The sequence below is a fragment of the Mauremys reevesii genome, linkage group 2 (genome assembly GCF_016161935.1).
Source record: "Mauremys reevesii isolate NIE-2019 linkage group 2, ASM1616193v1, whole genome shotgun sequence".
Lineage (NCBI taxonomy): Eukaryota > Metazoa > Chordata > Testudines > Geoemydidae > Mauremys > Mauremys reevesii.
This window is the reverse complement of record NC_052624.1, coordinates 278,500,836-278,518,668: the sequence shown is the minus strand read 5'-3', so window position 1 is coordinate 278,518,668 and position 17,833 is coordinate 278,500,836. Positions and strand designations below refer to the sequence as shown.

At 48.4% G+C, this 17,833-nt stretch overlaps 1 protein-coding gene across 2 annotated transcripts in view; it reads left to right on the top strand.

Moving 5' to 3' along the window:
• GPR20 (G protein-coupled receptor 20) overlaps nucleotides 1-12,606 on the top strand; it is a 48,769-nt gene extending 36,163 nt beyond the window's left edge. Inside the window, exons 4-5 of one of the 2 annotated variants that reach the window (XM_039521511.1) lie at nucleotides 9,470-10,490; nucleotides 11,323-12,606. In XM_039521511.1, the coding sequence (XP_039377445.1) occupies nucleotides 9,470-10,490; nucleotides 11,323-11,429 (1,128 nt within the window). In that variant the 3' untranslated portion in view covers nucleotides 11,430-12,606. The remainder of the gene's footprint in view (nucleotides 1-9,469; nucleotides 10,491-11,322) is intronic. The other variant, XM_039521512.1, reaches the window with a different exon arrangement.
• The last annotated feature ends 5,227 nt before the right edge of the window (nucleotides 12,607-17,833 follow it).

The following is a 17,833-nucleotide window of genomic DNA, read 5'->3' as shown; positions in this document are numbered from 1 at the left end:
TATTTTCCATGCTTGAGCTATGACAGAGCTGGAGGAGTGCAGCTCTTTCTGGGTTTTAAATAGAGAGTCTCCAGAGTGTCTAGCATTGCTGATATTTCGCCAGAGCATCAGCTTCTAGCCTGCTTTGAGAAAGAATGCAGCTCTGCCCAACTGGATGGCCTGATTACACTTTAAAAAAATAATTCTGAAAAATTGAATTCACCTTCTTTTAATTGACAAAAATCTCTTTAGGTCTTCGGCATGACACTAATGGGACGTTAGGATATATAATTGCTGGAACATAGGTATAGTTTTCTGATGGGACGCTCCTGCAATCTGATCCATGAAGGATCCTGCATCCTTGTGGGTCAGATGACAGGATCCAGCTCTGGACTGCCAGCTCTGAGGAGCAGGGACTGTCTACCCCTGCATGCATGTGTAACCCACCGCTCAGTGTGTGTTGGAGGCGCAATGCTGTGCTGATCCACAGGGGCAATGAGTCATTAAAGCCACAAGCTACAGAAGTTTGGCTCTTTAGTTCAAGTTGTAGCCGGTCATGCTTTTAGCTCTGCAGTTCAAACCCCAGTGTGCCAGCAGAGAGAGTGACTCTTTTTTTTTTTAATGGAGATATACCTAGCTCATAGAGCTGGAAGGGACCTTGAAAGGTCATTGATTCCAGTCCCCTGCCTTCACAGCAGGACCAAGTACTGTCCCTGACAGATTTTTGCCCCAGATCCCTAAATGGCCCCCTCTATGGGGTTTAGCAGGCCAATGCTCAAACCACTGAGCTATCCCTCCCCAAGGTCCATGAGTACTTCCATTCCAACCCCCTGTTCAGTTCCTTTCCAACTTCCAAACCTTTCACCCATCAGAACGAAACTTTCAGGGCCTTGCTTTTTTCCTTAAGGTTATTTACGTTTGAGCAAAATACTTCCCCATTTATAAAACCCTTGTGACTTTTTTGAAGAGCTCTAAATGCCAACGTACTTGGGAAGCTTGGCAACTGGGCAGAGCTGAATTTGGCACGGAAATAGCCCTAACAGAAAAGAAAGTCATTGGAGTGTTCAAAAAAGAGGGAGTTGATTTGACTATGTTATGAAGGCTTGAAAATTGTCTTCTCTGCAGATGTAGTAGACAGGGTCTGAGTTTTAAAAAAGAATTGAAATGGCTTTTTTTTAACCAGCGTTCTAGGTGAAAGAACACACCTGGCTAGAGTTAATGTGGTGTGCGTAACCTTACCTGCAGCTTCCTCACTTTGCAGAGGTTCGTTCTACAAGCCTGATGCTCGTGTAACATAGCGGTTTGTATGAGAGAGTGTAATACGTGTGAACAAGTGTGAAAAGTGCTGAACTGCCGTTCCTGAGTATTGAAATTCTCCCACCACAGAATGGACACTAAGCCTGGTAAAGGCAATTTTCCCTCATTCAGCCCCAGCCAACCTGCCTCAACTGTGATACGATGGGGGCCATTTTAGGGGTGATTGTGATCAGCCAGGGACAGATTTTTAAAGCGATTCTAGGCACCTAAAGATGCGGCTAGGTGCCTGGCAAGCTTTTCAGAAGCATCTTGGTGCCTAACTCCAATTGGTTTCAATAGGCGTTAAGCACTTTTAAAAATCTCACTGTGTCTATGTGCATCTTTAGGGTCCTAAATACCTTCAGCCGCTCTGGTGCATCCAGACCTTAGCGTCTGCTAAGAATGCCAATGAGGGTGCCACTTAGTGATGGTTCTTTTAGTGATGGGGGTCAATTGTCCCCTAGAGAAACCACCACATTCCACAAAGCCTGTGAGCTTCCCCCGGGTTTGTTTAGCTAGTTTCCTTTCTTCTGAACAGTTCTGAACCCAGGGTATTCTGCTGGCAGTCGGCAGCATAGCCATCCTCTCCAAGCTCACTGAGATACACATGGCATAAAAGCTGTCCTCTGTGCTCTGTCTACAAAAAATACCATATTTGGCCAGTTTGAGCCATAGTTGAGAAAGAACTTGCCAGCACGTGGATCTGACCATTTTAAATCGAAAGAGAGCGGGGTTTAACCCTTTGTTTATAAATAAGATGATAAATCACTGGAGGAAATTTAAACACAGAGCGGCTGCAAAGCTAAACACACGCTGAAGCCGTTCCCAGAGAGCTGCGTAACGTTCGAAGGCAGGAGGTGGGTGGGGGGTGGGAATTCGCCCAGCTGTTCGGATTCAGGACTGTGAGACGGGAAAAAGCCAAAGCATTAACTTTGACTGTTTATTTGAATTACACTCTGGCTTGTTTGTTAATGTTCTTTTCAGTCTTGGCTGTCGCAGCATATGGCTCTCTCGTTCCCTCTCTCTGTGCCCCCATGCCGAGATCCTGTCTGCATATGCCACTAAATAACCCTTTAACAGGGCAGGTGCTGCTACAACAGAGCATGGTTCATTCCTCCTGGCTGCCTGTCTTCTGCATCCCACTTCGCATCAGAGGACCTGATCCAAAGGCCAAGGTAGTCAGTGAAAAGACTTCTCTGGTCTTTGCTAAGCATTGGATCAGGTCCCTAAAGCTCAGGCTGAAGTCGGTGTTTGCTGCAGAAGCAAAACTAAAAATGCAGTGAATGAAAACCTGGTGGTTGACTCTGCCCTGCTGGGAGCGGCACGACAGTCCCAGGGCTGAGCTACCCATGAGAAATAAGCGAATGTAGCGCCAAGCATGCAGACAACAGGGAAAGAGACTTTAGGGTCTGGTCCAGCAAAGCATCCGTCCGTTTCCTACCTGGCACAGATCCTGATGGAATCAGCCCAGGGCATGGGTCAAGGATAAAGAATTGCAAAGAGAGTTGATCTTCTAACGCTGAACAAGGAGCTTGATCAGAATAAGGAAAACAATAGCAGCCCTAAGTCTTTTTTTTTCTCCTTTTCCCAATCCCCGTCTTGCCTAGCTGCCTGCTACAGGCAGGGCCGGTGCAAGGATGTTTCGCGCCCTAGGCGAAACTTCCACTTTGTGCCCTCCCCACCCGCGCCCCTGCCCTGAGATGCCCCCCCCATGGCAGCTACCCCCCCTCCACCCTGAGGTTCCCCCTTGCGGCAGCTCCCCTCCGCCCTGAGGTGCCCCCCCATGGCAGCTCCCCCTCCGCCCTGAGGTTCCCCCTTGCGGCAGCTCCCCCTCCGCCTGAGGTGCCCCCATGGCAGCTCCCCTTTCCGCCTGAGGCGCCCCCCTTGTGGCAGCTCCCCACCCTCCACCCCCCGCCCTGAGGCACCCCCCCGCCCCAGCTCACCCCTGCTCCGCGCACGAGCACGAGCATCCCGAGCATGCCGTCGCTGCTTCACTTCTCCCGCCTCCCAGGCTTGCGGCACCTAAGCTGATTGGTGCCGCAAGCCTGGGAGGCGGGAGAAGTGAAGCAGCTCACCCCTGCCCCGCCTCCACACCAGCTTTGGAATAAGGAGACCTGGGAGACCTCTGGAAAATCTTGACTCTGCCGCTGACTTTCTCTTTGCCCTTCAGCAAGTCACGTTGGACTAGCTTGCTAAAGGTGTTTGGGGATTGCTGCACTCAGCATTGCAATGCCTAACTGAGTTACGGGCTTAAGTCCCATTTTCAAAAGGGACATAGGCACTTAGGAGCCACAATCCCATTGGCAACCAATGGGATTTAGGTTTTTGGGTGCCTAAGCCACTTGTGGAAAATTAGACTTAGGCTCCTAAATCAGGTAGGCATTACAAAGTTGAGTGCCGCAGTGCTTAAACACCTACAGAAACCTGGGTCTTTGCCCCTCTGTGCCTCGATATCCCCATTTTACAGATGAGGACAATATACCTTTTGTCAAGCCCTAGGAGCTCTACAGCTGAAGAGTACTGAGTAATATTAACTGGGATTTTGGTCCAGAGCCACCTCATTTTTAAAAATGGGGGGAGGGTTTTTTGTTTTTTGCCTTTCCAGCTCCCTAGTTCCTAATGCATATTACCAAGCAATGGGGGTAGAAAAATAATGGCATGTGACCCAACAATAAAAGTCCACTCTTATATGACAAATCTTCTGTAACCATTTCAATTCTGATCTGGAGAAGGAGCAAGCTCTCTTTCGCTTGGGGCCCAATCTGCAGCTTTTGCATTGCCTGCTAGTGAGGAAACCTTTGGCGTAACCCTTTTGGCTTTGTTACTGAGACATTGGTACCAAGGCAGGCACGAAGGGACCCCAAATAGAAGCCATCTCCCGGCCATCCTGTGTCTAATTTTCCCTGACACAGATCCTTCCCTTTTCCATGGAGACAATCAGAGGCAGGGTAAACAGATCTAAACCAACCATGTTGGACTCTTCCTTACAAAAAACCAACACTGTAAGTTCACTTTGGCAGACAAAGGGTTACCTGCCGCCTTTTGGATGCTAGGGCTACAAAAGCCAAGAGTTTGCTTCACTTTAAACTGGGGCTAGGTGGACAAGCCATATGATTTGCCTCAAGTATCTAGGGTATCTGAACAATATTCCTCGAGGCCGGGGCAGGTCCATTTCATTTGTCTGTAAAGCACTATGCAGACCTATGACGCGCTCAATCATAGTGATAACGAGGCATGTCGCTAACTCAGTGTAATGAACTGATCTGGAGCAAAGGAAAATGTAGGGTGAATATTGGACTGTAAGGCTGAAGAAAAAACTCACAGGAGCAGTAGTGGAAGATCAGAACTTGGGACATTTAAAACTAAACTGGATGCCTAGAGACAATGAGCAAATCGGATCACATGACCCAGGGCAGCTAACAATTCAAATTTGGCTGTCTCAAGTCTATCTCCGGCGTTCTGCTTTCTCTGATTTGGATTACTGTGTCGGTGTTTCTCATTTGTATTCTCTTGTTTGCATTGTATCTGACTCTTACTTGGGGTCTGATCCAACCCCAGCGGGAGTGTTTCTTTGACTTTCGTGGGCTTTGGATTAGGCCTTTGGTCTCATATGTTTAATTCTGTCCTTACTTTAATATAAATTAAAATGCCATTGCCACCTTCAGTTTGAGTTTGAGAGGCAGAATAGAGACTGTGTCATCCTGTATTTCAGACTCAGGTAGAAACTCTCATATCGAGGCAGGGCAGAACTGGATTTCTATTTTTTTATCATTTCAATAGATAATATCGATGTTCATTTTAAAGCATTTTTTTTTTAGATTTTTAATTATTTAAATTTTCACAGTGGCAGGAAATTATGGGGGGGAAGGTCAGACAAAGCAGCACGCTTTTAGCTCTCCTTATCTGGGCCGGGCAGAGAAAGGGGAGTCTGTTTCATGGAGCATTTTGATATTTCAGATTTGGTTTTGCTGCGCTGTGGAACAAAACCCAACAATTCTGAAATTCACCCTGACTTCCCCAGAGCTGCGAACCTTGAGACCCCTGGACTCCTCAGCTCCAGGGCCATGCCTTCGTGGGTTACCCCAGAGCCACGGACCCTGAAATCTCCGGTTCAGGGGCCATCTGCCTCAGGGACTGATGCTAGAAGCCCTGGAATTCCATGCTGCCCCAGAACCACAATCCAGAGAGCTTGGGAGCCAGTGCTCCCAGGACTTCCAGGTTCCCAGCTCTCCATCAGACCCCCAGATAGGCTGCCAAAGAGCTGGGAACCTAGAAGCCTGGGGTCCCCAGAACCACTTCTGCAAAGCATTGCAGCTAATTGGCATTCCCGGATGGAAACCCATTCCACTGGTGAATTTCCAACCAGCTCTGCTCATTAGGTTGCATTTTACAGGGCTATCTATTAATAGGAGCTTCCTGCGGGCAAAGCGATGCTCGTTCTGTTTCCAAGAATTTCTCATGAGCAGCCGAGTGGTTGAGCACATGTAGAGAATCTCTTCCAATGCCCCAGCGCTCACTTAGAAGAGCACTGGCCTTTCTAGAAACCTTCCCAATGTTTCTGCAGATTGCACAGGACGTCTCCCCTTCTCTGATGGGATCCCCAAGGATATTTAGTGTTCTGTTCATTCTGGAAAATATGTTTACATCTAAGTTTCTCATATTACTAAGTTTATTCTTTGATCTCATGTGCTTTAAGCTCACTTGGCCCAGGGCTTTCATTATTATCCTCCGCTGATCCAGGCTGATGCTCAGGGAGGGCGGGGTCCCAAGAGGCTGATTTGAGGTATTCCAGATGTTTTTCAAACCACTTATTTCAATCAGCCAAGTTTCTGTGTATATAGTTTTTATATCAATATGTTTAAAACAGTGGGTAAGCCGGGAATGATTTGAAAATTAAACTGTCGGACCCAGTTTGGTTTGGAATCTCAAGGCTGATGTTGCTATGTCTACAGAGCTCTAGAAGCTGCTACACAGCCTACTGGGTCTTGGCTGTAAAATGAAGCTGTTCCTTATTTTTATGGCGAAGGTAACAGCCTGGCAACTATCTGACTGTAGCTGAAGAACCCAGACCCTCGATCTGCCCACCCCGGACACAGATCAGAGCGCCGGCAGACACTCAAAGCAAGGCTCGGCCTCAGGCACACTCAACAGGGCACTTCTCCCTGCGCCCATCCGTCCCCGTGCCTCAGTGGGTCACAGCTGAGAATACCAGATTCAGGACAAACTGCTGAGAAATAGGGCAGGCACACCTCAAACAGGTGGTTAATTCTATCATTAGATTGTACCAAGCCAGTAATAAAAGTAAACTTCGGTCTCACCACACTGATTAACAAGAAGTCAAAAATGGAGCCTCCTTAGGCATTCCAGGCCTTATCGCTACACCCAGACACTGGACTTTCTGATGAGTGTTACTGAAATCCAATTTCATCAGACAAAGGGTTCTTCTGATCTCAAGAGCTCACCCACGCAACCAGGTCAATATACAAGAACCACGCTGCTGCCCATCCTTTAGTAACTAAAATCTAGCAGTTTATTAACAAAGAAAAGAAGAAGAGAGTTAATATGGTTAATAGAATCATATGCCTACAATAATGACAATGCTCTTAGATCAGGTTTGTAGCAGTGACTGTATAGACTGCAGGCTTGTAAAGTCTCTGGTAGCTTCCAAAATATTGGAAGGTCCTCAGTCCATAGTCCAATATGCGCCTTTTAGTTGTAAATCCACAGTCCAGAGAATCAGAAAAGGAAAGAGGCAAAATGGAGTCATTTCAGGGGTCTTTTATACCCTTTGCCATGTGCCTGGAAACGTGCAGTCCCAAAAAAAGCTCACAGCACAGTTTGTGGGAAATCACTGGCACAAGATGGAGTCCAGGGTCTCAGGAGCATGTCACGTGCCCTTACATGGCTTCCCGACTCACAGAGGCAGTCACTGACCATATCCATGCTAAGGTGTTCACAGGAAGACTTATCTAGGTGGAATTATGGCCTGTGGTGAGAGTGAAGTGTTCTTAATGGGCAATCAAGTTTGGTGATAGTTCCACCATACAGCATCACTGCCAAAACTCACTTCTCTGCTCCCACTCAACCCCTAGACGACCCACCCGCAAGACGACACAGAGCGGTAGGCAGACACAGGGCCCCAGTGGCTCACTCCCAAGCTGTGGCACCATCACTTCTCCATGGCCTCACCCCTCCATTTGGAGTGGCGAAGGAAGGAAGTGAGGCAGGGACAGGGTAGTGATCTGAGGCCCTTTCTTACACTCAGACTGCACCGGGCAGTGGGGAGGGTCCCAGTATTTACATGCTGGCTGCTGAGCTGTCTCTGCCTGGCTGGATGAGCTGGGCATCCTGCACTTTCCGCTCCTGCCACACGCAATCCTCCCTTGGGAAAGTGTTGGCAGGGGCCCTGCTACTTCCAGGTGTAGTTAACAGCCCCTTGATATCCATGGGATCGTTCACGCCTCTCCGAGCAACCACTGTAGGCAATTTGTACGCTGAGGGAGATGTTGCTGTCACTTCCAGGTGTAGTTAACACCCCATTGAAATTCATGGGACAGTTTACACCTCTCAGAGCAAGTGTTTCAGGCTCTTTGCACACTCAGGCAGATGTTGCTGTCTTGGTTATGCCCACGGCATGTTTTCAATCTTTCTTCACAACCTTGAGGGCTAGCAGCTTACCCCAGACAACTGCTGATGTGCCTAGTGTTCCCACACTGCCCCAAGGCCCACCTGCTGTGCTTGTCTGGCACTTTATTTATTAATTATTATTTATTTATGGATTTGTATAAGAATAGTGCTAGGTGCCCTGTCATTGACCCCATTGTTCTAGGCACCGGACAAAGGGGAATCACTCAGTGGTTTGAACATTGGCCTGCTAAATCCAGCATTGTAAATTCAATCCTACAGGGGGCCATCTGGGGATTTAGTTGGGGATTGGTCCTACTTTGAGCAGGGGGTTGGACTAGATGACCTCCTGAGGTCCCTCCTAACCCTGCTATTCTATAAGAAATACAGAACAAACAACGAGCCTCTGCTCCAAAGAGCTTATGCAATCTAAGTATGAGACAAGAGACACAAGGTGGATACAGACAGACGAACACAAGGAAACACTCAGACACTACTGCTCAGCATGACAGGCTGTGTTCTAAGCACACCAGCTGCCTAAGTCTTGCTCAGATAGCATTTCTACATGTCCCAAGCTTCTGAGCAATAGGATCTTCCCCAGCCCGCTAAGATTTTTTAAACGAGAATGGAGACCATTTTTTCCACAATGGTTGGCTCATCTCTGTGCCCAGTGGCATCAATCATACCACCTGCATGCAAGGAACAAGCTCACCCTGCTCTGGTCTGCCCAGTGCTTACTCACTATTCCTGTGAAACTCTGCTGAAAGGTCATGCCTCTCATCCACTCCCAGCAATAAGTGAGTCAACAGATTGGTATCTTCTCCACTTGAAAAACTGAACAGATGTGTGCAGGCCTAAAGATACGGCTGAACTTGGCGCTGGGGGTGCGATTCCCAGCTCCAGGAGACATACCTGCACTAGCTCTCATCCTGTCAGTGGACTAAAAATAGAGCATAGCCCTGGCAGTGGGAGTAGCAGGAGGGGCTAGTTGCCCTGAGTAAGTGCCTAAGATCTCTGATGGGCATGTATTTGGGTCGGCCAGCTCAAGGACAGCTAGTCCAGGTATGTCTCCTCAAGCTGGAATTCACCACTCCCCGCAGCTCCAAGTATACCCTACATTGGCTTTGCCTATTGCTGTACCTCTGGTCCTCCTTGATGTTTGTTATCCCATCATGTTGGGCCATATTTAAAATATGGAGTGTAAGCTGTTCAGGGCACCAGCATGACTCTGCTTAGCTTGTCAGATGTGATGTGATCGCAGACTGAAATGGTCTGGTTGTAGGCCACTGGGGAGCTATAATTATCCATCGATTCCCAAGCCAGAAGGGACCATTGTGATCATCTAGTCTGACCTCCTGTGTAACACAGGACATGGAACTTCCCCCAAATAATACCTAGAGCAGATCTTTTAGCATCACACCCCATCTCGATTTTAAAATTGCCAGTGATGGAGAGACTCCACCACAACCCTGGGTAAATGCCTTCAAAACACCTCAAAACGAGGCTGCAGTGTTCTGTGCTGTGAACCCCTGAACATGACTGTAAATGTCTCTTTGCTTCCTTCTTTCAGGTCCCCAGAGCACTGAGTATGCACGCTGCCTCCTCCTCCCGAGTACCGGCCCTTAACTCTCTCAACTCCACGAAGGCGCCCAACTCTAACAACTCAGATGAGGACAACTTATTCCACAAGTTCATCCATTTGGACCAAGAACTTTACCAAGACTATTACAGCTTGTGGATAGCACTGATGGCGGTCAATGGCATCATTTTCCTGGTGGGTGTTGTGCTGAACAGCTTAGCTCTCTACGTGTTCTGCTTCCGCACCAAGGCGAAAACCACCTCTGTCATCTACACCATCAATCTGATCGTTACTGATCTACTGGTGGGCTTCTCCTTGCCCACCCGAATCATCATGTACTACACCGCAAGGGACTGCCGAAAATGTTCCTTAGTTCACATCTTCGGCTACTTCGTCAACATGTACTGCAGCATTCTCTTCTTGACATGCATCTGCATCGACCGGTACCTGGCTATTGTGCAGGTGGAAGCCTCACGTAAGTGGAGGAACCCCAGCTGTGCCAAGGGGATCTGTGTCTTCATCTGGGTCTTTGCAACTGTGGTCACTTTCTCCATCCTGATCATGGCGATAACCTTCACACCCTGCTGCCTCGCCAAGATCTTTGCCCTGATGGTCTGCGAGTATTTCTTCCCGCTCATCATCATCACCTTCTTCACCACTAGGATCATGTGTGCGCTGTCCAAGCCCAGCCTCATGCACCAGAGCCGTGAGAGGCGAATGAGGGCCGTTCAGCTCCTCACCACTGTCCTCATCATCTTCATGATCTGCTTTACACCTTTCCACGTGCGCCAGGTGGCCATTTCCATCAACCCAGACATTCCCCATGAAATCAGCTTAATTGTCTACCATGTGACCGTGACTCTGAGTAGCCTCAACAGCTGCATGGACCCCATCGTCTACTGTTTTGTCACCAACAACTTCCAGTCAACCATGAAAAATATCTTCAGGAAGTCGGAGCCTGAGCAGACAAGCGGGGACATCATCAGTATGAACAAGAGCTCCAAGGGCTCAGGTACAAATGCAATCATTGCCTTCTCAAACACAATAGGCAGCCCTTTGAGCTTATCTTCAACAAACAATACACAGATATAAGCAGCTCCTAGAGGGACACACTACAGTAAGCCAGTGTGGAATATTGCTGAGCTGTCTGGTACTTTTGTCCTTGGCCTCTTGGTTTCTAATATGAGTTTTGGAGCGACTGTGTTAGAATTTATCCCTCGAGAGCATTATGGTCTTTTTGGAAAAAGAAACTCTCTGTGCCTTTAGTACCAATACCAAAGAAAGTCCGTTAATTACAGTTCACAACAGGAATGATCTGTTTGCCTTTTAATATATATGTTTTACAAGCAGTAAACCCGTTACTGTTGTGGTTTTCTTTCACTGTTTCACACTGCAACGTGACAGTAAGCTACCGAACTGCAGGAGGACTTAGAAGGCCATAAACACTCTTCTTGTCTGTGAAAGCCTCCCCGCCTTGGGAAGGAATATTGTTGTTGAGTAACGCAGCTGCTGCTGAGCTTTCCACGTTACTAGAGACAGCAAAGATTTAAGACACCAAGCAGAGTTGTCCGTTTCAGGTGACTGAACTGAAGCGGGACAAAATAAATCTAACCCACTTGTCACTAGCAGCTCTTCAGATGTTTCTCAAACACATCTGAATTTCCTCAGGGAAGGCACTCTAATGCAAAACAATATTTCCCTCCCCTCCCCTCAATACACACACCTTTAATATTTCAGCCATAAGGAGAGGATTGGTATGACTTTATAGAATATATATACATGCAAGGATTTGTATTGCTTGGTTCATATTATTCAGTTGGATCACCAGTTTCCTTATGTTTCAGACAGGCATGGAAAGAAGCTGTCCAAACATATGTGGTTTCTTGGAAACTCTGTTTCCCACATTTGCTCCCTCTTCCAACAACTCGGTGATGATGAAAAGCAGAACTGAAATCCGAAGATGTGTCAGCCTCGTTTGAGTTTATTTTATGATGCGGCATTAAATTAGGGTTTGCTATACCAGATCCTACCATTGGTCCAACTAGTCTGTATCTGCCTTTCCTCTAAGGCTTCAGAGGAAAGCAACAACAACAACAACAAACACCACACCTAACCCCACAGACCCATAAAGCATCTAGGTTGAAATCCATCCCAGGGCAGAGCCCTAGCATGATTTAAGACCTATGTTTAGGATTTAAATTATGTTGAGGGCCCTCTGCGCAGGGATGAACTTCACCTCTTTCAAATTCCATCATGTTGTTCCTGGGAAGGGACAAATTCACTCCTGATCCCCTGCAGCAATCAGTTTACACCCCAAAGCAGGCAGGTAGGTTTACACCCTTCATGGAGCATGAATTGCCTTTTTCATCGTGCAGGGTCATAAAACGAGTCAACCCTTTGTAAAAATCCCATCGCAGTGTTTGACTCACAACATCGGCGCAAATGAAAGTCCCGATTTCAGTGTTACGGTGCTGGCTGGCGGCTGTACCATTTGCATTCTATACTGCACCATTAAAAAAGCATAAGCATGAAAAAGCAACCCAGAGAAACAGCGAGACCCACAGCATGAATGAAAACGACCATTGCTGTGATTATTCTCCTAGTGGAAATGCCACTTCACATATTTTCAGCGGGTTCCACCTGGCTAACTAGGTTTGAGGAACAGAGCGATGGATCTATTGGTCTGTTGGTTACTGGGGCTACTGGTCCTCCAATTTAAACCAGTAGAAACCAATTGAGACTAGTTAAAGGATTCTAATGGAACCCACTGGAATTTCCACTAGCAAACTCTGCGCCAAAGCCAGCAAAGCAGAATTTACAAATCCTGCTCTTGCTACAGGGAGCCAAGCGAAGGGATGGGGCAGTGGAGTTTGTGCAGCTTTATGTGTCCCATTTCTTGCTTGTGGGGAGAAGTCAGGAATTTCCCCCTTGAGGTGCTTCCCCACCTCAAACAAGTGGCAGTGGGCCGGGGAGGTGTGGGGGGAGGTAGGAGCCTATTCTTGGCAGGCCTAGGAGCAAGGGGAGGTTGGCAAGATTTAGCAAAGGCCAAGGTACGGGAAGGAGTCAGGGGCTTTGGGGGGTCAAGGGGCTGCAGTGGGGAAGAGTCTGGAAGAGAGATTGTTAAGCAATGGGCGATGGAGCTTGGAGGGGTGGGGAACAGGGTGCCTGTAGCAACCTGGGGTTGGGGCTATTGGGGGACAATGGGGGTGGGGGAGGGCCCGTGTCAGTCTATCATTGGGGCTGTTGGGGAATAAAGGGGACTGGGTAATAGGGGTTTGGAGCCTGGGGAGACTGTTGGAGGCAACCTGTGGCAGTGTCTCTTAGCCTTCTCATCACCCCATTAGCCTCCCCCCATTCTGCCCTCTCCAGCCCCGTCCGTCATTGTGTGCTCCCCCCCCCCCGCACACACACACAAACACACACCTCCCCTGGCCCAGCTGCCACCACCACTTCCTCCCGGGGGCCTGGGTATGGGTCTGCTGCCAGCATGGCAAGAAACCTGCACTATAGCAACCCCTATAGCTGCCGAGAGGAACTGCAAGTTACTGCCGGGGGACTGAATGCCGGAGCTCTCCACCGGGATGCATGAAGGTGTGCGCCAGCTGCCAGATGCGTGCATGCCCCACTCGAGGCGTGACATTTGGCAATCCCGGGTGCTGTCCGTGCAACTGTTCCCAGAGCACTCCTGCTGGCGCAGGGCAGGGTGGGTGCAGTGCTGGGCACACTGCCACTCCTGCGAAAAGGAGCAATGCAGCACCCCTTGCTAACACACACTGCAACCTACAGACTGCATGGGGAACTCTAACCATACCCCCAAACTAGCAGATCCCACCCCACTGGACAGTGGATAACCACCTGCCAGGCCCCACTCTTAAAAGTCTCTTGAGCATTTGGTGGCTCTCCTCCCCCAACTGTAACACTACTGCACTAGGGATGAATGGCTGCCCACACCCACTCCCTTCCCACAATGCACCTGCACAACACCGAGCAAGATCTAGCTCTTTGGCATCTAATCCTCTGCCTGAACATGATGCCCGCAATGCAAACAGGTCATTGTGCCTGAGGAAAGCATGCACGTGAAAAGTGGGTAATTGTGCACATTCAGATTTCACACACAAACCAGTACCCGGGCATGCACTGGCCTGGACTGAGGTTAAACTCCTCTTTTGTAGATGCAGTATGTGTGTATTTCTTCTGTCAGGCTGGCCTGGACTTTATTTCCTTTTTCGTGGTTTGGTGTCTTCCAACATTCCTCACGGTGCACATATTTTGCAGACATCTATGTTTGAAACTGTAGGGCTGGCTCCTTAAAGCCTTCTGCATGCGATTCTTCTGGTGAAGTCAATCGGAGCTATGCACATGGACAGCTTGCAGGGTCAGGATCTTAGCCCCAAAGTACAAATAATAATAGGGATGTCTGGAAATTCCACATAATCAAGCCTGGAATTTAAAGCAGAAGACGCAGCAAAGAGTCAGAAGACATTCTCCAAAGGTCATTAAAAGCTCAACCGAAAGAGCTCGGTGAAAAGGCCATACATTTCAGTGACGCCGTGGTGTCCATTTTGATTTGGTTCCTGGGGTTTCTTTGAATGTATCTAGAATCTCTGAAAGACAAGTACTGTCGGTGGAATCTCCTCCTCCACTGGTTGTTGATGACTAACAAAGAGAATATCTGCAACATGTCATATGTATTTATATCTGATGTAAACAATTTGTATTGCAAGAAGCTCTGTATTAAGCATAACAGTAGCCACTGGAGTCAGTGGGTGCTGACTTCTGTCATGTGGCAGAGGCGTATAACCTTCTGTAACCTCGACATATGTCAGGTGATGCAGGCCAGGAAATAAAGCTTCTTTTACTACCATGCCTGTGTGGGCCACTTTTATTTCATGAAGGATGTTGGCTAGTTCAAAGTGGCATTGCTGCAGAGTTTGGGAGCACTAGTCATGGACCAGGGCTCCACATTTTTCTTTATAGAGACATGTTTCAGTTTGGGGAGCTACAGAATTTAGTAATGACCAGCGTTTAACTTGATTGCAAACACACGCCAACAGACAGGGTAAACATGCTTCAATTGGATGCCAGGTGTATGCCCAACATGAGAACCCTTGACTCCAAACATCAGTTCCCCCAACTTACCAACTTCCTTTTGGACATTTAACAAGCTATACTCCCCACTCCATGTGTGCATTTAAATCCTGTTCATTCAAAAAGGAAATGGAACAACGATCCATTCCACACAGTCAATGGATATTTCTTCCGTCCTGTTTATTTCTTGGCTTCTGCCACCCCCCAGATGTGGAGAGTTTATGCACATAAGTCCCATTAGCACATAAAGGCAGATCTGGGCCTGATTTTCAGAGGTGATGGACTTTAATGGGACTTGGGGATATTCACACATACCCTCTATATTGGAGCATGCAATAATATATTATTAGTAACATCATTTATAAATTATAGAATCATAGAATCGTAGGACTGGAAGGGACTTCGAGAGGTCATCTAGTCCAGCGTTTTTCAAAGTTCGGGTCACAACACAGTATTGGGTTGCGTCATGTCAGGCACTGGGTCGCTCTAGTCAGCACCGCTGACTGGGACGTTAAAAGTTCCATCAGCAGTGCTGCCCAGTTGAGGCAGTCTAGTGCCTCCCTGTTCTGACACCATACTGTGCCCTGGAAGCGGCCAACACCGGTTCCGGCTTCTAGGCAGAGGGGCCATGGGGCTCTGCACGCTGCCCCCGCCCTGAGCACCGGCTCCAGCCAATGGGAGCTGGGGGGACGGCGGTGCCTGCTGGCGAGAGCCGTGCGGAGCCACTTGCACACCTTTTCCTAGGAGCCGGACCTGCTGTTGGCCACTTCAGGCGCAGTGCGGTCCACAGTGCCAGGACAAGATGGGATGCGTGAGAGGGAGGGATAGCTCAGTGGTTTGAGCATTGGCCTGCTAAACCCAGGGTTGTGAGTTCAATCCTTGAGGAGGCCACTCAGGGATCTGGGGCAAAAATTGGTCCTGCTAGTGAAGGCAGGGGGCTGGCCTCTATAACCTTTTGAGGTCCCTTCCAGTTCTAGGAGATTGGTATATCTCCAATTATTACCTTTTATTACCTCCCCCCCTGGCTGCACTGCTGACCGGGAGCCACCGGAGGTAAATCCGCACCCCAATCCCCTGCCTCAGCCCACACTCTGAATCCCTCATTCCCAGCCCTACCCCACTGCCCTCACCCCCACTCCCCAACCCTCTATCCCAGCCCTGAGCCCCTCCCACACCCCAAACCCCTCATCCCCAGCTCCACTGGGTCATGAGCATCAACAATTTTCTTCAACTGAGTCCCCAGAAAAAAAGGTTTGAAAACCATTGATCTAGTCCAATCCCGTGCACTTATGGTAGGACTAAGTATTATCTAGACCATCCCTGTCAGGTGTTTGTCACCTGTCCTTAAAAATTTCCAGTGACGGAGATCCCACAACATCCCTAGGCAATTTATTCCAATGCTAGGAATTTTTTCTAATGTCCAACCTAAATCTCCCTTGCTGCAATTTAAGCCCATTGCTTCTTGTCCTATCCTCAGAGGTTAAGGAGAACAATTTTTCTCCCTCCTCCTTGTAACAAATTTTATGTACTTGAAACCTGTGATCATGTCCCCTCTCGGTCTTCTCTTCTCCAGACTAAACAAACACAATTTTTTCAATCTTCCCTCATAGGTCATGTTTTCTAGAACTTTCATCATTACTGTTGCTTTCCTCTGGACTTTCGCTAATATGTCCACATCTTTCCTGAAATGTGGCACCCAAAACTGGACACAATACTGCAGCTGAGGCCTAATCAGTTAGGAGTACAGCAGAAGAATTACTTCTTATGTCTTACTACACTCCTGCTAATTCATCCCAAAATGTTTGCTTTTTTTTTTTTGGCAACAGTATTACACTGTTCATTTATATTTAGCTTTGACCCACTATGATCCTGTGGTGGGGTGCACTCACCCCACACTGGAAGGGAAAGGGTTAACTCCTCATTGTGGGCTGAGGAAGCCACGCTCCCATGTCCTACTGAGCATGCACCAAATACAGTACTTGTATAAAAGGGAGCAGCCCAGTTCAGTCTGGGTGGTCTGCCAGAGAGGAAGGATGCATGTTGCTGGTGCCAGCTTGGGAATAGCCAAAGCCCCAGGCCACGGAAGCCAGAAGTGCTGAAGCCCAGGCAGATGCCCAGCTACCTGCAGATGTCCCAGGGAGGTCTGAGCTACCATGAGCTGCACCAGCCAAGGTATCCAGAAGACTCACCGCTGCCATGGATATCACGGTAGGAAGTAGCCTGTGGGGGACTAGCTGCTGTCCTGACGGTAGTCAGCGTGTTGTCGACAGACCCCTGCTGACTCAGTGGTGAATGTACTTGCCACTGACAGGGCCTCGGTGGAGCAGGGAGGGCCTAGGTTCCCCTACTCAGGCCATCACCCACTGGCTGCTAGGCCATCCAGCAGGGCAACTCTATTGACTCTGGCCACTAGGCCTTGCTGCCTGGTGAACCAGGGGAACCTTATTGACTCTAGCCACCAAGCCTCACTGAGCTCAGTACAGATCCTTGGGGGACACCACTGTTTACCTCTCTCTATTCTGAAAACTGACCATTTATTCCTACCCTTTGTTTCCTATCTTTTAACCAGTTGGTAATACTGCAGCTCTTTACCACAAGAACCAAAGGAGAGCTCCCATAGCTGCTGAGTAGTAATAGATCATAAGAACGGCCATACAGGGTCAGACCAATGCTCCATTTAGCCCAGTATCCTGCCTTCTGGCAGTGCTAGTACCAGATGCTTCAGAGGGAGTGAACAGAAGAGGGCACGTTCTTGAGTGATCCTCCCCGTAATGTCCAGTCCCACCTTCTAGCAGTCAGAAATGTAGGGACACCCCCAGCATGGGGTTGTGTCCCTGCCCATCCTGGCTAATGGCCATTGATGGACCTGTCCTCCATGAACTTACCTAATTCTTTTTGGAACCTTTTTATACTTTTGGCCTTCACAACAACCCTTGACAATGAGTTCCACAGGTTGATTGTGCGCTGTGCTTTCTTATGTTGTACATTTTTATGTTTGCTTTAATCCTGCCGTTTATTAACCAGGAATGGTGAACCGTGCCCACTGGGAGCTACGTGGGGCAGTGCCTGCAAACGGTCAATGTCAGCAAAATGTCTCGCAGCCCGCAATCAGATTACCCTGGTGGGCCGCATGCAGCCTGTGGGCTGCACACCACTGATCTAGGTTTTGATTCAGGAAAACAGCCCTCTTCAAGACAGCACTAACACATGTGCTTAACTTAAGTCCCACGGGGTTTTACTTAACTTTAAGCATGTGCTTAAGTGCTG